This window comes from Nansenia antarctica, assembly GCF_963989245.1.
Source record: "Nansenia antarctica genome assembly, chromosome: 2".
Lineage (NCBI taxonomy): Eukaryota > Metazoa > Chordata > Actinopteri > Argentiniformes > Microstomatidae > Nansenia > Nansenia antarctica.
The window spans coordinates 46,529,186-46,551,312 of record NC_137675.1 but is presented as its reverse complement, the minus strand read 5'-3'; the positions used below and the strand labels follow the sequence as shown (position 1 = coordinate 46,551,312).

The following is a 22,127-nucleotide window of genomic DNA, read 5'->3' as shown; positions in this document are numbered from 1 at the left end:
GATAAACTCATCTTCATTGAACGTCCTGGAAAATCTGATCTGATCTGTTCTGGTGCCATGACTGTTGGCCATGCAATGAGAGAAGCTTCTCTCCTCAGAGAAAACATAACAGAAGACAGGGAGACAATGCCTCCACAGAGAACAGAGACCCTCACTGACACTCAAATCCTCCACCAGGCTGCAGGTATATTGAGGAAAACTATGGAAAAGGTTGAGCATGAGCCTCAATTCTACATAAGCAGTGACAAGCTTTCCCTTCTCCAGTGCAGTGAATATGTGCCAAACACTCTGTATGATTTTGTGAACTGGTGTGTCAATGCAGGTGCATTTAAAAATGTGCAGACCTGTGATGAGGACCCAGCTCTGAAGAATAACACAAGTGTTATAACCTTTTGCCATGATCTAATTGCACAGTGCTGCAGCAGACGTACACCTATCACACTAGGACTTGGGATTATGATCCATCATGAGTTTGGCAGCAAGGCCCTTATCAACAAGCTACACATGATGGGTCATTGTGTGTCGTATGATGAAGTGCATCAATTTCTCACATCAGTAGCAGCAGATCAATTACAGAGAAGCAACGGTGTTTACATTCCAAATGGACTGACAAGAACCACAGAACATGGGATAATTGATGCAGCCATTGACAACTTTGACCAGAATGAAGAGACGCTGGATGGCAAAAATACAACACATTCCATGGCAATTGTTGTATACAGAAGAGGTGATGTTGCCACAGCACACAACCCCATCCTGAGAATCCCAGAGAGATCTCTCCATGCCCTGGACAGCTGTGATTTGGATAATGAAGAGGTTCAGAGGTAAATATTATAGACCAACTATCTGCCAGACACATGCAATACTTGATTGAAATGGCTCTGATATACTGTATGTTAATGCAATATAATCCAATATTAAAATGTAAAATGTGTAATGTGCACTGGAGGCTTCAAGTTTCACATTACACTTGTGTAAGTCAGACTAGCATTTGTCCAATATTCAAGTTACACATTATTTGTGAGGTCACACATCATAATCTAAGGAATCTGGAGTGTTGTTGTTTGTAAGGGCATTTTGTTAAAGATTGAATTATATGACAAAAGATGCCTAATGACTTGTTCTTGAATTTCAGATACATCAAGCCAGGTAGGCGATCTGAACCACCAGCAGTTCTACCACAGGTCCTCAAATCAGACAGCACAAAAGCTCAGGCAGCAGAAGGCCAAGACTTACTTTGGAAGGTGAGCCGTATCATGAAAGAAGAAGAACAGAGAATCCCAGGATGGTCTGCATTCAATGCCTATGTATCCACGTCAGACATCCCATTAACAACAGTACAATATATGCCCTTCATAAGAGCTTCACCATCAGACCTATCTACAATCTATACAGCTCTTTTGCAGCTCACACAGCTTGCTCAAGAACTGGGACAGAGGCATATACTTGTAACTGCTGACCTTGCCATCTACAGCAAAGCACAGCAAATTCTGTGGAGCAAACCTGAAGCTTTGGATGGCAAGATCACCATGAGAATTGGAGGAATGCACGTCACCATGGCCTTTCTGGCAAGCATTGGGAAGGTGTATGCAGACGGGGGTCTCTTTGACATGATAACCGAGTCTGGAGTCTATGCTGACGCAACAGCTCGGCAGATGCTTCAGGGGAAACAACTGACAAGAGGTGTGAGGAGCATCAAGGTTGTTTCAGAGGCTCTGTTCAGGCTCTTCTGGATGGCACTGGTCTCCTGGCTGAACAAAAAAGGCCAAAGTCCATTGTCTGCTGAACAAGAACACCTCCTGCGAGATGTGCAGCATGCCTTTCATGGCAACGACCAGGTCTCTGCCAGACAGTTCTTAAGTGAAGTGGAGACAGACCTTCCTGAACTGAGGAGAAGAATACAACAGTTTTCAGAGAGGGGAGTTCAACAATCAGCAACTTTTAAGTACTGGCTGAATTTCCTCAAAGGGGCTGATCTCTTACTCAGAATGCTACGATCAGAGCGTGAAGCTAACTTTGACCTTCATCTCAACTGCATGTCTGAAGCAATACCATGGTTCCGGGCTGCTGGCAGGATGAAATGCAATGTGTGGTCATGGTATTTGACAGGTATGACGGCCCACAGTCAATCAAAGACCTGGAGAGGCAAAGGAGAGGTGCAAGTCATGGAAGGCCTACACATGTTATCACTGGCAACACAAATGTCCCAAACTACAGGAAGTACTTGAGGAGTAGTGGAAACAAGACTGCACTGTGCATGTTTGTGAGCAACTACATTGTCACTGCAGCCCCGCAGAGACTACACTCAGATGACTCCATCATCTTGGCAGGTGGATTTGACAAAGGGGAGGAGGTGAAGAGCATCTGCACAGCAGGAGTCAGCAGTTTGACATCACTGTACAGTGATCAGGAGGAGGCAGACACAAGGATGGTGCTCCATGCCATACATCTTGCAGAGTCATAATTTATTCCCGCATCATTGTGAGGTCTGACGACACAGATGTGGAAGTACTGCTCATATACTATGCAAGCAAAGAAATGTTTGGTTCATCTCTGGTGTACATGCATACAGGCCATGGAATGAGAGAGAGATATGTCCCCATCAACACCATATCTGAGAAGATTGGAAAAGACATGTCTAACTGTCTACCAGCATGTCATGCACTCACTGGCTGTGACACAACAAGTAGTTTGTACAGAATAGGAAAGACAACAGCATTCAACAAACTCAAGACCCATCTCAGCGAGCTCAAAGATCTGGCCCATTTTGGACTCTCTGCCAGCTTGGAAGAGTCTTTGCCAGTCGCAAGAGAATTTGCGCTACTCCTATATGGAAAAAATAAAATGGAAAATGGATTGATGTGCACAAACCTGGATGAACTGAGGTTCATAATTGCATCAACATCTGATACAGCCTCTGCAAATCTGCCGCCAACAGAGGATGCATTTCAGCAGCATGTGCAGAGAGCAATGTTCCAGACAGCGGTATGGTGTCACAGCCACATGCCAAAACCCCTGTTATGGAGTCCTATTGGCAAGGGGTGGATTATCAGAGATGGGGCCATTCAACCTGTCCTTTTTACAAAACCCCCAGCACCTACAGAAGTGAGAGACATCATTCACTTATATTGCAAAGATGCAAAGTGTGGAGAGAGTGGAAAGTGCCAGTGCCTCTCTGTTGGCCTTCCCTGTACAGAGTTCTGCACCTGCTGTGCAGAATGTCAAAATGTGTCCCCTAATGTTTGAGGACTGTATTTAATTGTACTTTGAATTAAGGTTCCAGTTTTAATAAAACCTGTACTATTTACACCTATGTTTTAGAGGCTTGTAATTTAGAACTAATAAACTTTATTTTATTGGGTTACTCTTATTCTGACTATTTGGTGATGTAGTTCAGCCACCTGGTATTTCCCTCTCCAAATATGATGACCATCAGAGTGAGCATTCTTAACTTATAGGCTATTATGCCACGTATCCCCCATTCGGAATTTGACTGTATCAGAGAAGAGGTAGGCCTATGTCTAAAGAAATCTCATTTGCAATAGAACTGAATGAGATATTTCCATACAACTACTGGTTATTGTTCAATAGCACCCTAGACAATTCAGTAATGATATATTTTTCAGGGATTTCTGTTTTTCTGATAAATGAGAGAAAAGTGATGGAGTTCTATGTTCCTGTCACCAAAAAGTACAATTTCCGTCTAAACTAAAGATAAGTTTACAGGACTATAATTCAGTATTTATTTAGGTAAATAGTTGTCTGACTATTTGGTGATGTAGGACAACCACCTGGTTCATACCTCAGCAAATCTGAAGAGGAAAGGAGTGATCATTCTCAAGTTATGGGCTTTTTTGTCACCTTCCCCATATTCGGCCTGGTCTAATTTGGCTCTTTTTCAGGGATTGGGGTAGCTCTAAAGAACAACCCAAAAAACATATTTCCCCCAAAAATAAAATTTGACAACAATCAATTTCATTAATGGGAGACCCTAAAGATAAGAAAAATAATTGTTGTCATTTGCTCTACCTCGGGTAGGGGTATCTCGAAAACTAAAGCCTTTTTTGAGGACTTGCTGCTAGACTATTAATGATGTGGAGTTGGCCAGGTCCAGAGGATGAAAAGCAGCCCCAGATCATGACATTCCCACCACCATGCTTGACAGTGTTGGGGTTTTTTGCCAACATCGTGGATTTGATTGTGACCAAAAAGTAACATTTTGGACTCACCTGTCCAGAGAATGGACCTCCAGAAACCTTCAGGCATGTCCAGATGGTCTCCGGCAAAGTTAAGAAGGGCAGTTTGGTTATTTTTTGACAGCAGCTATAGCAACCCTCCCACAAATGCCATTTTGATTCAGTGTTCTATAACATATTATGTCCCCTATGCAGTGTAGCGGTAATTAGGATATTAGAATAATTACAAATCCTTAAAAACACAAATAACACATTTAGAGGATTACATGTTTATTTTACAGATATAGTTACATCTAATGTGTGGTTCCTTTATCCATATTTAGTATTTCTAAATACGTTTATGTCTTAATTTCTCAGGCGCTTTTATTTAGAAGAAATCCTCATTTACATACAGCCGGGCTAAGTGGGCGGAGCTCCACTATTGTCGTCCACAGAGAAGCTGTGTCGAACAACCGTCTGCGAGCTGCTTATCTGACATCCGACCAAGTCGTTGTAACAGAAAGTCTTCAGCTAGGAGATGGCATCTAACGGTAAGCAGTCTAGTGGGCGGAATGTCTATCATACCATATCATCAGCTACATGCGCCGATCGTTTTGGTGGACGTTGTGCTTGAAGTACGCCAGCGCTCCTCCGGCATCCAGACCGTCTCACCAGCTACAGTTATCACCAACAGCTAGCTAACATTATCTAGCTAGCTAATTAGATTCATTAGATAACGTCAGAGCTGTCCATCAAATAGACTGGATTTATTTTTAAATAGCTAGCTAATAGCTAGATTAATTAACTGTGGATAATTGACGCTAGCACCAGACCTTTAGCCTAGCACCAGAGAGGGGGCCTAGGCCCAGACCACAATGTCTATGGACCCAACACAAACGCCTGTCAATAGAGAATGACCGACTTATAGCTCCGTGATCAATTACACATGAGACACGATCGATAACATGACTTGATGGCTTTTACAATCACAACAACAAAAACGAACACAAGCTTGACTAGATATAATATATGGCGATATATTATATATGGCTGCGTTCGTAAATTCACAAGGGACCAAGTAATTTGATTGGACAAGAGGTATTGCATGAGTGCTGATCAGATTTCCAGAGCGAATTTACGAACGCAACCATGGTTGATTCTGATGAAACCAACTAAACATCACATAATACGTCACCACGTAAAACTCGTGACGTCATGCCCTTTCATTATCTACATGTGTACAAAAGGAAAATGAAACTATGATATAAATTACATCATTTCTGTAGTTAGACAAAAACAACCTGCGTTTGCTGTTGTAGGTTTTGAAAATCCCAGATTAATTTTTTATCACCCCTGTTGAATATGAGGTTCAAATGTGATGAAGCACTCCTAAAAGTTGGTTTCATGAGAAACACCCAACCAGCTAGATAAATGTATGATCTAAAAATGGAGGGCTTGAGTTGTGATCATTCGGTTGTTAAGTCGTGACGTGTTTCCGGGTCCAAAGTTGGCTGAGGCGCTGTCTTCGAAATGCCTCAGTAATAATAATCATTAATTATATTTATATAGCGCTTTTCCGAGGCTCAAAGACCCTGACAATATGGGGAAAACGGGAAAGTGCTGTGTCCCTTGTTGTATGAATAGATCAGAGTCTAAAAAAACTATTGAACTGTCATTCTACCGCTGTAGTACACTGGTACTCTGGTGGAGGGAATTTCTGGTTTGGACCCGGAAATTGCTAAACGTCACGTTTGACGTCAGACTTAACAACCGAATATGTCCTCTTAGATAAAACTGTAGCTTGTTAACTTTTTTTATTTTTTATTTTATTGAGTTACAGTAGAGATTTAGGCAGGAAGGATGGGTGAGAGAGAGAGGAGGGATGACATGCAGGATATGTCCCTGGCCGGAATCTAACCGGGGACCCTGCGGTTACATGGTCAACGCTTAACCCGCTACGCCACCTAAGCGCCCCATAGCTTGTTAACTTTTGAAGGTTCCCTACCACTGTGGTCGGTCATCAGCGTGATGGCCTGTTTCTGTCCTGTTCTTTGCTGATCTGTACCTTGTTTTGTTTTGCAGATTACTCTCAGACTGCTACCCAGGGGTGAGTCAAAACACAAGTTAGTTTCACAATAAGTGTTATGTATATAGCCAATAACATCTATAATTCACAATAAAGAATGGAGGCAGGTATACAGGCATAGGCCCAATCCTGATTCCCTTTGGCTCGTTTTCGAGTGTGACTCGATTTCAAGCCAAGGCCTTCGAACAGAGCCACAAGCCATAGGGGTTGAAATCTACCCCTATGAATTGGGACAGCCCTTCACGACGTCATCAGCAGTGGTTTAAATAGACGCGGTACGGGTGACGCGTTATGTTGCCGGCGAATTCTCACATCTCGCAATGCCTTCTTCAGCTGTGTTTATTTCTGTTGCGTGTGCTATAAGCATCTTTTTTCGTTTATTATCAACACACCTGAGAAATCATGGAAGAGGGACAACCCTTCAAGACTGATACGTCATCAGGAGTATCGTAGAAAAGCATTGACGCTCGCGACTCATTCATAACTTCACTTTTACGCTATCAATCGATCAAACAAGTCATCAAATAAAAAAGAACAATGCTTCATTATCAGACCATGACAGAATATCGGCGCTCTAACCTGTATGAAACCTGTGCTCCTACCCTGCCAGTCTGCACTGATTTAGGACAACAGTGCAACAACTTTGCGGCTGAACTTTAGTTACATTTACGGCGTCATATACCATCAATGGGAAACATGGAAAAATGCATGACTTACATATTACATTTTATGACGTTCCAAAATCCGAAGTGACAGGAACGCTGGAGAAACAGCCGCTGTCCACTGCATTAATTAACTACATGTCCTTGATGAGTCTCCCGCTCACTGCCCTCCATCAAAAATGTCACATCCAGTGCCCCGCGGTGGCGTAGCGGTCTAAGCACTAGCCACTAGTGCAAGCTGCCCACCGGGGACTGGGATCGAATCCCGGTCTCGCCAGATCCGGATATGGCCGAGGCACACAGGGAGCGGCATATTGAGCGGCCGCTCCAGAGGGCGGTATAGGACTATTTCCGGACAAGGATCCGTCGCGCAACAGCGCCCCCGGGGTGCCGGAATAACGGTGCTGGGCTCGAGGAGCCAGTCAGCTAGTCTGCCTGGCGGTCTCCTCTGGGGCTGCCGGCCACGGGGTCGTGCGGCGGATCCTACGCAATAGGCAATTGGATGGGTTGGGTTCAATTGGATACCAAATTGGGTGAAAAAGGGATAAAATCTGAAAAACAAATAAATAAAACAAATAAAAAAATAAAAAGTCACATCCATCAATAATATTACATAATAACAACTGCTCGGATTAGATTGCGAGTTGTTTTGGTATTCCGCAATACAATTTATACCACCAAGGGGGGGGGGGGGGGGGAATTCGCGCCTATCATGCACATATCAGCCTGTGGATAGAAAACTTTAGATAGATAACTTTACATTAAATATGTCTACCATCATCCGCTGTCAAACACCACAATTTATTTCATGATTGTACATCTCTGAAATGTTAATCGCGCACATTTCTATGGGTCAGTTGCCGGGGCAGAGGAACGAGTGAATGAGTGCTCCGGTAGTCTAATGGAAGTGATCAGGCATAACAGCGATTTTTTTTGTTATGCTTGTTATAAAGAAAAGGTCTATATTGCATTGTACATTTCATATGTGTACCATCATCCGCTGTCAAACGCCACAGGTAATAATTGATTTATGATTGTACATCTCTGAAATGCTCGACTGTCATGCAGCCTGTAACGTTAGACACACAGCACATCGGCATAATAACGTTTTGTTGTTGTTGTGCTTGTTATAAAGAAAAGGTCTATAATGCATTTAAATGAATGATACAACCCATTAATAATATTACATAATAACAACTGCTCAGATTAGATTGCGGGTGCCGCTACATGGAAATAGGTAAAATTGCGCATCATGTACAAGTCAGCCGAACGTTTGACAGATAACTTTACATATGTGTACCATCATCCGCTGTCAAACGCCACAGGTAATAATTGATTTATGATTGTACATCTCTGAAATGCTCGACTGTCATGCAGCGTTGCGTTACTGTAACGTTAGACACAGCACTGACATAAAAGCGATTTTTTTTGGTTATGCTTGTTATAAATAAAAGGTCTATAATGCATTGTAATGACATTAAACTAAGATAATAAGATGGTTATCATACTTCTTTAAATCTTTATTAATAAGTAATTACAGAGAAAGTAAAATGACATTTCCGCATTGAATAGAGCGACATAAGATTTCTGTAGATCAGCGGTTCCCAACCTATGGGCCGCGGCCCACGGGTGGTCCGCGAGAGTACTGCAAGTGGGCCGCCAAATCATGGGCAAAAAAAATGTTTTATTGACGTTTTTTTGTTACAAAAACGTTTTAATTTTTAAAAGATAAAAAATCTTGGATTGAACAGCCTTGATCGTATTGTGTGTGGTGTGCGCCGATATTTCCATCCGAAAAGAAGAAGTCAGCTCGCTTCTTGATTGGCTACATTCCATCCCGGACTCGCGAACAGGGTTGCCAGATGGGATCGACATTTTCCACCCTAACCACAGTCTAAAACCGCTAATTCCACCAAAAAAACCCGAGCCCATCTGGCAACCCTAGTCGAGAGTTGCCCACACTCATAAGGATGTTTGGTCGTATTGAACACATACAACATTTACGATCTTGGTATTTGATCACCTGCTATATAAAACATCGCCGCTCGGCTTTAATGGTTTAACCGCTATTTATTTTGTATTTATTTGCCACGTCGTTGTTTTGAGCGCTCGTGCGCGTTTCATGCGCGTGCACGTGAAAAAAAATCTCGCGCTTCGCACGCTGCTGAGTGGGCCGCGAATACTGGAGAGTTCTGTAAAGTGGGCCGTGAGTCCTAAAAGGTTGGGAACCGCTGCTGTAGATGATTCGCAATGCATCCTGGAATCAAGGGGTAGCGTACCCCTATGGCTTCGAAGCTAGTCTGGTCCTGGAATCGCTCGAAACAAATTCATAGTTAGCCCTCGAAATGAAGCCATGGCTCGATGAAATATGAATTGGGACAGCCCTCCCCCTAAACGTGAACGCGCAAATCAAGCCATAGGGGTGAAAACGAAGTCATAGGGGTGAATTGGGATTGGCCCATAGTATCCAGTGTTTCCTCCAGAATTTGTCACATTAGTGGCGGAGCGGTCGTCTTTCGCGCGCGCGATTTTTTTCCCACGTGCACGCGCATAAAACGCGCACTGGCGCTCAAAACAAAGACGTAGTTTCACCAAAAACTAGAGGGTGGCAACAATTATAATTTCTTAAATAGCGGTTAAGTCATTAAAGCCGAGCAGGTGATTTTATATAGAAGGTGATCAAATACCAATATTGTTATGTACGACAGTATGTCATTGCAGCACTTTGTTGCACTTTACGACGTCACGTTCTGTACGTCCGTTAGAGCTTTACGCCCTGTGTGTGTGTGTGTTGTCAGAATGAATGGCACTTCACAGTAAACGGAGCTCAGTTTGTATACCTGTGTGGATCTACATTTATTAGCATAACACAAACATAATAAATATATCCTACAGCTGCAGCGGAACATGCGGAACGCGCATTACACACACACACACAGAAAGATCAATACGAAGTAGGCCTACGTGAGAGTACACGCACAAAACCGGTAGGGGTGTAACGATACATCGATTCACATCGATGCATCGATTCATTGACTAACGATCTGATTACATCGATGCAATGTAAAAATATCGATCTATATCGTCATCTTAAAGATACACCTTTGTTTTGAAATGGCACATTCTGCGTGACTGTCACCATTTCCGTGCAGCACGCGACTAGCAGCGGCAAATTGAAAAGTCAAAGAGCGCTGCACATTGTGTGTTCTGCATTTTGTGACTGCGGCGGAGAACAGCGAAGCGGTTTTAGCTGCGACTGCCAAGCCCGCCCACGGCCGACTGTGATTGGTCAATGCTCTAGTCTAGCCGACAGTGATTGGTCAATGCTCTGGTCTGTAACAAAGCATCTGTCTTATGAATGGGCAAAGGCTGCAGGTTGGACCTTACTTACTTTACTCCGGTTTGCTTGTCCAATTTCTTTGGATAAACCTGAACAAAATTCCTATTGATAAAATCTACAGGTAAATCATTACTCCCGTAATCAGTGATCTAACATGACTGTCCAAGCATAGCCTTACCTTTCACCAATCAACACATCATATCAGATCAGTGCTTCCTAGAGGAAGTGTGATGGATGGCCCTATATTAAAAATTATCCTGACCTGCGTTCAGAGCGTAGTGTTTTGTCTCCTGAACATGTTGATCAGTTAGGTTTTTTTGAAGAAAAACCTCCCAAAGAAGAACACTGGAGGATATACTTATTATATAACACTGGAGGATATACTTAACTTATTTTGGTTAAGAAGAATGTATATAAGATGTACTGCACTGTACTGCATTTGCACTTATTATTTATTATTATTTTATTATTATTTATTATTATTGCACAAATATACTGTAGGTTAAATGGTGACCTTGGTTCAGTTCTAACTGTTAAAAATACTGTGTTTATGAGACAGTAAAAAAGTGAACGTTTACAAAAATCCTGCCTTAAAAAAGGGGGGACAAGTTCTTCCAGTTTTGTTTCATAGGACATTAATGTTTTAAAGCTGAATATCTCTTGTTTGTGAGACTAGTGAACGGGTCTATTTTTCTTTTTGTAACAGAAGAATACTGTATAATACAATATGATTTAAATGCTGGATACCTGGAAGAGCTCACAAATAAAATGGTCAAATAATATTCTAGTTGTTTTTGTGAGTTGATAATTGTGTTAGATTGGCATATGATATCGCGTCATATCGATCATATCGTCATATCGATCTTGAATCGAATCGAATCGAAATCGTATCGTGACTGACATTGTGATATCGTCAAACATTGTATCGTCATACAAACAAATCGATATAATATCGTATCGTGATGAAGCTGGTGATTTACACCCCTAAAAACCGGCTAACGTTACTCATTAACTGTTTACACAAGTAAAATCACAGTGTGACAGTCAGATGGAGCATTCGGTAAACAACCAACAGCAAGGTAATGCTATCAGTTGAGTTAAAGAAATCCAACTCTTACCTTTGAGGACACCAACATGAGCCCTGCTTACCCGTACCTCCGCCGTTCTGTTCGTGGTGATTTTAGAGGCAATAGATTATTTTTGCCCCGCGCATATTGCTATGAATAGTTCGAAGCTAGGTGCTTGCACGTTAGGTGCGAGAATGCTCGGTTAACCCATTAGCGGGAACATTATTTGTCTCACAAAATAGGCTGATTTAATTGACCATGAACATCAGAGACTAGACTACATTACGAATGTTCATTTAAAATACTCTATACTGAGCACTGGTATAAGAACATGAACCAGAGAACAGCAGTAAATGCAATAACCCACTTTTTTTCTGTTCTCCGGTCATAATAACTCGCTGCCTTTCTGCGCAGCCTGAATCAAAGTGGACTGTCTGAATCAATTAGTGGCGGAGGAAATTCATTCGTGGCGGCCCGCCACGAATAAATGCATATAGAGGAAACACTGGTATCACTTCCGCATTCCTGCCCGGGCAACACTCGTTACCTATACAGCTTTTCATCGCTCCAACTACGGTGGTCCACATAGCTCAAAAATAACACTTCAATACATAACAATAAGTTATCTAGAGCCTGACTGATACTGGATTGTTGTTTCAGTGCCAATTCGGGGGGAATTCACTGGTAACCGATATATACTGTATCTGCATGTATATATATTTTATTAAAATGTTGTACAGGGTTCTTTAGCACTGTTTCCTGAAGAAAACTAGGGATGTCCCGATCCAATCCATGGCATCGGTATCTGTCCGATATTGGTCCAGAATGCTGGATCGCAGATCGGACATGAAAAGAAATAGGCTCCGATCTGCGCGCCCGATCTGGTGTGTCACTCACGTGATGACAACAGTAGTAGTCAGTGGTCACGTGCATGAGAGTTGGCTAGTAGCTGCCTGTGTTGTAATGAGTCTGACGCCAGCTGGTGAAATCATAAACCATTTGCCTAAGTAATTTTTCGTTTCTTTACATATTCTGAATCTACAGATTGTAAGCTTTCAAATGATGCGTCATACATTGAAATCCCCCCCCAAAAATAACATGAGTATTTGAATGTTGGTGCACCTCAAGAATGGGAATGCGACAGGAGAAAAGTGACTGATCAAACCACAACAACAAATGCTGATGACAAGGAGGAGCAACTGCAATTCCAAACATTGAACAAGCTGATCTCTTATGCTATTGCTACAGGGAAGGAATGTAGTACATATTTGCAACAAGTATCTCAGAAGGACCTATAAGCTTTGCCCATTAGATTTTCTGCTTATTACACTTTTTTGTCCCCACCAAACTTTGAACAAGCATATATCTCCTGCCCCGTTTGAGCTATGGTCATGTCATTTTGGACATAGTCTCTCTCATTAATCCTGAAAACAGACGTTTGAATAATGGTCACCGATTCATACATCATGGGGAACCAGGTGTTCACTGTTTGCATCATTATGGGATGAACGTGATATACAGGGCTTAAAGTACTCCGGCACAGTGCCGGATTTCCGGCGCGGGAGAATAAAATAAAAATAAAAACTGCAATTGCGGCATTGCGCCGACGTGGTGGCGGGGGCGCTGTTTCACAAATAACTTAGCTTTCGTGTTTGCTAGCGAAACAGCTGATAGTTGATGTTGACTGCTCAAGGAGAATACATATTTGAAAGTACAGAATGCCTGAGAGCCTTATATTGCATTATATTACATTATATTTTGAATGGCCATCTGGTGCCTGAATATTGTTTTTTCCTTTACATATATAATGACATTTCCACCATAAATTGATGGCGAAAGGGCACAAATTGGTGCATATCAATTCACCAGAATGCAAGAAATTAAGTGTTTGATGCTCGTTTAAGGACCCCCAGACAGCCCTGCTTCATGGGTCCCCCCGATGTCAAACACCACTGGTACCACCTCCGCCTCATTTTGAGCCAGGAAAACCCCTGAGTAGTGACGGGAAGCCTTATGGGACGTGGTGCCAAGAAGGAGAATATAAGTGATAGTGGCTTAATAAGTAATCAGTTTGTTCTTTTAAAGACATGTATATATTTTATTCTGTATTGTTATAGTGATAGTGGCTTAATAAGTGATGCAATCAGTTTGGCCTTTTAAAGACATCTAATGTTTTTTTATTTTTATTAAGTATAAAACAGTATTATGAATGAATGAATGAATGGTCTTTATTGTCATTACAGTTTTTCCCAATTGCTAAAACACAAAAGCCAATTCTCTAAACCAAATGACCAGTTCTCTAAACACATTTAATAAAACTAGCTCCCATTTGCCAAAACCATAAACACATTTCACATGAAGACACAATTCACAAAACACAATCCTCCTTTTCTCATAAATCTAAACACATTTTGTCTTGCTAAAACACAAGTTGCAAAAAACTCTGCTCAAAATGTCAAATTCTCAAATTAAAGCTCATGTGATGCAAAATGCTTGCCATAGTCAGCAAAATGTTAACACAATGAACACACCTGGCTTCATTCATTAAACATAACGACTCAAAATGTAAGACACTTGTTGCAAATGATTGTGGTGTGTGTGTGTGTGTGTGTGTGTGTGTGTGTGGTATAGTTCCATAAATAAATAAAAAAACATCACACTCTGAACATTGTTTTCAGTGAGTATTGTTGTGTGTAATGGATCCTCTGTAGTGTTTGCATTGAGTTGTGATACAGTACAGTATTGTACATGTTACGGTACATGTGGGAATACGGTAACATTTTTCAAACCTTTATTTACGTAAAACTCGATAGGACAACAGTGCAACAACTTCGCGGCTGAACTTTAGTAAAATTTCGGACATCATATGCCATTTAAAGGGGGGAAATAGATATCTAAAAATGCATGACTATCATGCAAAATCAGCCTTACTGTAATGTAAAATATGTAATGTTAGATATAACGTTAGACAGGGAGCGCAGATTTATTTTTATGCATGACTATCATACATGTGGGAAAACTAGGGTTAGGGTTAGGTGCTAGGGTTACAGTAAGGTTAGGGTTAGGATTAGGGGTAGGGTTTGAGTTTTGAAGAGAGAAGGTGTGATTTTGCTTATGTAGCTTTAGAAAAGTGTGTTGTGTTTAGAGTTTTGGGAAAATGGAGGAAAGTTTTGTGAAATGTGTTTTAGCAATTGAGAAAAACTGTAATACAGTACAGGTACCATACAACGAAATTTAGGAGGGGGGGCTCCCCTGGTGCTTGGAAAAAGACTAAAAACACGAGGTCCAAGGGTAAAATAAAAAAGGGAAAAGAGCTGGTTTACATAAATAAAGGCTATGTACACTATCTACTATACTACTATACTATACAATAAAACACTGTGCTGTACTCTATGCTATGCTATAAATATCCTAACTGTTCCTATATCTGAACCTTATGTACACAAGGGTTGTCATATTGCACATAGTATTGTTGCACATTCATTTAAAGTATTAATGCATTTTAACATTGAGACATATATTTTGTATTGACTATAAAATAGTATTAATGCATTTAAACATTGAGACAAGAAGCTGTCTTCTGTACCCGCTCTCCCAATATCTCAAACTGTGACCCCCCTCCCCAAGAAAAAGTTTCAGGCACAGGATTTTTTCCCACTTTAAGCCCTGGATATAGCTCTAAGGCCTAGGTTCAGTTTCTCATGAAAGTGTCTTCTCTTCTCATTTCTGTTCCTGTCTTCAGCTATGGATCCTATGGCGGCCAGGCCAACCAGGGCTATGGTCAGTCCCCTCCCCAGAGCTATGGCCAGCAGGGCTATGGTGGGGGCTACAACCAGAACTCGGACGCTAACCCGGCTGCTTACAGTCAGGGAGGTTACGGCTCCAACCCTGGCCAGTCTCAGTCAGGTAGGTGAACAACTAGACCCATGTCTCAGTCAGGTAGATGAACAACTAGACCCATGTCTCAGTCAGGTAGATGAACAACAACTAGACCCATGTCTCAGTCAGGTAGGTGAACAACTAGACCCATGTCTCAGTCAGGTAGGTGAACAACTAGACACATGTCTCAGTCAGGTAGGTGAACAACTAGACCCATGTCTCAGTCAGGTAGATGAACAACTAGACCCATGTCTCAGTCAGGTAGGTGAACAACAACTAGACCCATGTCTCAGTCAGCTAGATGAACAACAACTAGACCCATGTCCCAACAAACAATTCCACTTTCTTACGTATCTCAGACGGTTGCATCCATGACATCTAATTCACATTTTATTCACTCTCTCTCTCTCTCTCTCTCTCTCTCTCTCTCTCTCTCTCTCTCTCTCTCTCTCTCTGTGGGTCATCATTTCTCTCCCTTGCTTGACCCCTCAGCTCCCTCTCAGGGTGGCTACAACCAGTCCAGTCAGTCGTATAACAACGGTAACCAGCCCCCTCAGAGCGGCTACGGCCAGCAGTCGTCCTACTCCGGCTACGGCCAACCGCCGCCCACCGCTCCGTCCTCTGCCAGGTAGGAGACACCACCGGGGACCGCCGTCCCGCTACACCGTTCCACTTCCAAAAATATCAGGAACCGTTTGTTCTGTTGTTCCTCCCAGGTGTACTACTACAACAATGACTCTTTGAATGTGTGCTACACTAAATAACCAGGAATAGGATGCTGCTTTAAACTTGACAAGTATAACCGTGGCATACCTATGTTAAGGATGGTGATGAATTAGTCTGTGACCTTATCTTGTCAATGCTGTTGGGCAGGAATTTACCAGTGGCCCTTATAGCCACCGTGGCTGAAGTGCCCTTTAGCCGTTACTGTCTCTAATAAGCTAGCTTAGGGACTAGAGATGGCTTACTTAAAGACTAATCAAATGCTAGTTAACCTATGTAGAATTTCTTTTTGACAGTAGCTTCGGAGCCCATTGGTATTGCTAAAATGCTAAGATTCTCCTCCTCTTCAACAGTGGCCTTTGTAAGATGTATTTCCGAGTGCATACAGTATAACTGATTAAGATGTCGACTAATCATTCCAGCTGTACTACTACTGAATGAATAATATAAGTCAATTAGAATGACGGCGCTACGGTGATGTATTGCATGACACTTTGCTAATAAAAACTGTCATTACAACCATTAGAAAGCTTAGCTGTTAGCTATTGCACCTTTTAAAGTACAATAAGGACTGTTCTATACAAACATTGTTTTGGCAACTCAGAGGAAGCTTACATTTACTTGATTTGGGCCTTGCCTTATATGCCATGGCAAAATGAATTCCAGGATTGCTGTTGAGTAACATAAAGTGTGCCCCCATGTCTTAAGCTGCGCACTATTATATCATGTAAGTAAGTAGCCTTGAGAACCGACAGTTCTGGAGCCTAACGGCCCTTAGGGGGCAGGAGCCGTAGCGTGAGGCGGCTTGATGTACAAGTACCCCCTCCCTGGACATGATGCTGGTATGTTGCAGGGTCTTCCCCCCAATCCAACCCTTAATGCTGAGTGCCAAGCAGGGAGGCATCGGGTAGCATTTTTATAGTCTTTGGTACGACTCGGCCGGGGATCGAACTCACGACCTCCCGATCTCAGGGCGGGGACACTCTAACTGCAAGGCCACTGCGCTGGCGTCACTACTACATCATGTAAGGCAGGGGTCTTCAACCTTTTTCAACCCAAGGACCCCTTGGACGAGAGACAAACAGAACAGGGACCCCCACATGTAATATATATTTTTAAATGTCTCACATTTTAAAGCCTATAATAACTTTTATATTTACTTCATTCACCTTTTCTTTCACCGTATTAACCTATTTATATACTGGGTTATTAGCCTATATGTGTTTATGATTGATAAAACGTTCATGCATAATTATGATTGGTTGTTGTTGTTGATGAGGCTTATATTTTCTATTATTATAATTTTTCAACAATGAAACTTTTAGCTTCAGGAAGCCAGGTATGCCTACCTCAGTGAGATGACTGGCCCTGGTTGGTGGTACACAGCTTGTCTATTCTGGGGAAGATGTAGGTGGTCAGGCAGAGCATCATGTCATCCTCAGACTGCTGTCTGGAACGGTATTTGCTCTTCAGGTAGGTGAGGGAGGAGAATCCACTTTCAAAAAGATAAGTTGTTGCAAAAGGCAAGAGGCTCATCGAGAACTGGGTGAGAGGCTGTGACTCGTACACATTATTGTGTGTGCTGTCTGTGGTTAGGTCGATCAGCTGATCTTCCTCAGCGGCTGTCAGGTTTAGGCGTCGGATGCATTGTCTTTGCATGGAAACCGTATCCATGTCTTGTGCTTTCTCCAAGACTCAGTCTCAGAAAAGTACTTCTCAAATTGACTTTCGAGTGCCTCCAAGTGATCAACAATTGCGCATTTCACGTCAGGCGAGGGCACCGCGGAATCCGCGGAAATGCATTGAAATGCGCAGCCAGCTCCGCGCGGTAGCAGAATCTCGTGGATAGCTGTGCGTAATTCAAAGACGCGCGCCAATACTGATCCACGGGAAAGCCATCTGACCTCGGAATGGTAAAGGAGCGCGTTATAGCGGCACACAGAGAAGCAAAGAGGCGGGTTTGTTATTATCAAACGAACTAAATTAGTAACGTTATGCTAGTTATTAATTAACGTTAATTTCGCAATGAAGACCGAACTGCAGCGTTTTAGCCAAGACCTAGCTTGCTAGACAGGTGCTTTTTTTTTTTTCAGCTGACGTTATGTGAGACTCTAGATTCTAGAGTCTAGAATCATGGGCATCATTTATTTTGTCAATAGTTGTTGTCAAAAGTAGCTTATTATTGCCTATTAATGCTTGTACTTTACTCAATATCATTTTTGGTATATTTTTTAATTCTCACTGATTATTTTGGTGAAAAATGTCAATTATTATGACAAAAATTGGCGGACCCCCTGCAGTACCTCTGCGGACCCCCTAGGGGTCGCGGACCCCCGGTTGAAGACCACTGATGTAAGGAACACGACCAGCGTGTTGACGAACCTCTCCTCTTCTTCCGTAGCTATGGCAACAGTTCCCTGGCCTCCAGCTACGGCCAGCCGCTGAGTGGGGGGGGCGGCGGCGGCGGCAGCTATGGCAACCAGAGCGGAGGCGGTGGGGGGGGCTACGGAGGCAGCAGCGGTGGGGGGGGCAGCGGGGGCCAGCAGCAGCAGCCCCCGCCCCAGCACGGAGGCACTCCCTACAACCAGGCCTCCGGTTACAGCTCCCCACCACCCCAGAGCTACGGTCAGCAGAGCCAGTATGGCCAGGGTGGTGGAGGAGGTGAGGCACCTTTTTCCGAGATCATGTTTTCTACCATTGAGGGGGGGATGGGGGGTGTCTTTTGCTTGGGAAAAAAAGAGTTTTAGATCTCTGGGTGGGCCCATTGTTGGACATTTGCTGTACAGTTCTTTGGTGAGAGAACTGGCTTCTATTAGAGCCACTTGGCTGAATCGTAACCACCGACCTCCTCCTTGTCCGAAGGATACGGGCAGGATGCTCCACCGATGAGCGGGGCAGGTGGAGGAGGAGGATACGGGGGGCAGGACGGATGGTATGGAGGCCAGGATGGCCGTGGAGGACGGGGTAACGGAGGAGGAGGAGGAGGAGGGTTTGGAGGTCGTGGGGCTGGAGGGTTCGACCGTGGGGGCCGAGGCGCACCAAGAGGCAGAGGAGGTATAGGGTAAGCATTCAGAAACATTTCCCCCCTCCGACACACACACACACACACCTTTCTCTCATGGTACTACCTTAGGATGAACTTGCATCAGTCCCAGTAAAACTTGTCTCCAGCAACACACTCACACAAACCCTCCTATACAGGTATAGATTGTAAACTAATTCTCAGACATATGCTCACGTAGGTCTCACCGTTGCTGGATAGCATCCTCCTCTATGCAAGTCTGATGGACTGCACAGAGTTTGAGGCATTACATGACAAGACTATGTCAATACACCGTTTGTAATAAAATCCTACTTTCAAAATTAATGGAATAGCAAGCTAAGGGAGATGGGAACTCACTTTGACCTGAGTTGGAGTCCTGAGTTGGAGCCAGTTAGCTCACTTCCGTAGAGTTAGCTCAACTCCGTAGCTCGTTTCGTAGTATACCCCTGGGGGGTATTCCAACCACGTCGCTAAAGGAAAATCCAGGCTTATTTTTGGTAAGTCTCTCAAGGTTTATTAAAATAAACCCAGATTGTTTTTATAAATCTTGCAAAACATTTCAAAATAAGCCTGGATTTTCCTTTAGCAACGTTGATGGAATAACCCCCAGAAGTCAGTGTGTTTATGTTTACTTTGCTAGGGAGGTTTTGTTTTGTTTAGTTTTTTGCCATGCAATCAACTAGTCAAGTCAATTGTTGGAATCTGGTATTTTGTGCTCTAGGCAAGGGGTCAGCCATAGACGGCGCCCCTGGAGCAATTAGCAGTTAAGTGTCTTGCTCAAGGGCACATTCAGCTCCCTTCTGAGGCAAGGATCGAACCAGCGACCTTCCGATTACTAGCCCGCCTCTCTAACCTCGGCTACCGGCGCCCACATTTGTCAACCTTGATTCCCAGTACGAGGGACACCCACTCAACCAACCATCTGAGTGTGTGATAGTATGTGTGGTAGTAGTAGGGTTTTATTACAAACTGCAGGGGCATTTTGATTTAGATTCACAATGTCTTTGTCTCCATGTAGTCCATAGGACCTCCACAGAGGAAGATGCACTGAGTCTGAGTCATTACTCCTGGATACACCCAAGACTTCATTAGTTTTCACCTCAGGACACACACACACACACACACACACACACACACACACACACACACACACACACACACACACACACACACACACACACACACACACACACACACACTTATAGTAATGGTCAGATGGGCATAGGTGTGTCTCAAACATGATAGTGCTCTGGGGACATGAAACCTGGCTAGTGGTCTGGGTAACCCAGTAGCCCTATATACAAAACTGTCTGGTCAAAAAAAAAAATCTATTTAATATGAACCTACGGTCCTTATCTAAAACCATTAAACTGTCTGATGGTACAGAAACCGCTCGGGTGGAATGAGTAGCCTATTTCCTGGTTATCTGGAAATATGAGGGGTTGAAGGAAAGACATTGTTGTCCATGTGAAGTGTTTTATGTGCATGTCAATTTGGTAATATGTGCAGCCATAACAATGATAAACCAAAACATAATATGGATTCTGCGTTCCAATAACCTATGAAGAATACCAAAGTGTCAAATGTTATGGATGGCTATAAAGTTTATATGCGATAGCGGAGGGATTTTTTACGGTTACAAAAACATCAGTCTTAAGGTTCTCCTTGTTATTTGGTTGTTAAGTAGTACCATATCATTTGTTAATGGCACCCACATTTTGCTCATTACTTAAAATCAAAAGTGCACATCTGTGTGGTGTGTTTGCATCACAGACTACAGTCAATGACTGTCATGATAAGATCTCTCTAGCATTATATTTTGGAGAAAAGCAAGTTGTTGAAGAAGTTAGCCACACAACCGTCTTAGTAACGCAGTTGTGTGTCGTTACAAGCTCATGACAATGCCAAATGTAATCCATGTCATCTGTGAAGTGTAGCTTCACATTAAGCGTCGCCAATATAGCTTTAAACATTTTCTATGACCGAATGTTTTATTTTTCTTGCAATGTCTTGCCTAAAAATAGGTTCAGATCTGAGGGTGGTAAGGCGCATTACGACTAAACATGGCCATCTAGGTCGCCTCACACACAGGGCTCAGTTGTGTGTGCTTTAAATGGAGACTCAGTGATGTGACGTTGCCACAAACCACAAAGATGACCTCAAACACAAACAAGCAAGATGTTTCACTCGTCTGTAGTTCTATAGGCGTCTGTGCTCAGCAGAGCTACAGTATATGTGACAGCAGCTGGTGAAAGCGAGAACAAGTAGGCAACCAATACAAATGTTCCTGACTTTTTTGAAAATGTGTAATAAATGTCAATGTTGTTGAAAATCAATGACAAGCTTATACATGCACTGGATTCGGTGAGTAATCCTCACTACTACCTAGTTAGTGTAGAGTAGTGGGGATTACATTGCATTGCAATGTTTTGTCTTGACTAGCGAGTGTGTCATTGATTTTCAACAACGTTTTTTTTTTCTTTTTCTGAATATAAGTCTGAACATTTGTATTGGTTGCCTACTTGTTCCTGCTTTCACCATCTGCTGTCACATAATGGATTCAGACCACCTTCACTTTTTCCCAAACAATTGTTTGTTGTTGTTATAGACTCTAATAACTTTTTTTGTTGTTGCCATCAATCCACACACAATACCCCATCATGACAAAGCCAAAACACCTGTATGGATGGTTTAAAGAATAGTTCATGTGATTTTGGAATTAATATCTTTGTTTTTATAGGAACAATGAATTCATGTGATGCAGCAAAGGAAGTGGCTGGAAATGTGTTTATTTGGTTTTACTACAAAACATTATGTTTAGTGCAAATCCAGCACATGCAATGCAGTTCTCCACCATCCCTCCTGTGAAGCATAGTGGTAGCTGCATCATCTTATAGGTATGTTTGTCACCAGCAGGGTGTTTGTCAGGATCAAGAGAGAATTTTGACATTTACTCAGTTGATTGATTGATTGAGATGTTTATTTCAAATTTGTGCAAAACAGCAACAATAATGGATATAACGAAAAACCCAAAAATAAAACGAATAGATTTATAAAGCATCAAGCAAAATAAATGATTGCACATTAATTAACTTAGTTTCATTCTTTTTTTCTTTTCTTTTTTCTCTCGCATATTTGAGTTGGTAGTGACA

General features: G+C 42.6%; 1 protein-coding gene across 1 annotated transcript in view; it reads left to right on the top strand.

Annotated features, from left to right (window-relative positions):
• Positions 1 to 1,529: 1,529 nt before the first annotated feature.
• Positions 1,530 to 22,127, top strand: part of fus (FUS RNA binding protein) — a gene marked incomplete at its 5' end in the record, with an annotated part of 33,680 nt that continues 13,082 nt past the window's right edge. The window contains 5 exons of the mRNA XM_080523050.1: positions 1,530 to 1,777; positions 15,073 to 15,236; positions 15,702 to 15,837; positions 18,334 to 18,598; positions 18,806 to 18,993. Coding sequence (XP_080379176.1) covers positions 1,530 to 1,777; positions 15,073 to 15,236; positions 15,702 to 15,837; positions 18,334 to 18,598; positions 18,806 to 18,993 — 1,001 coding nt within the window. The remainder of the gene's footprint in view (positions 1,778 to 15,072; positions 15,237 to 15,701; positions 15,838 to 18,333; positions 18,599 to 18,805; positions 18,994 to 22,127) is intronic.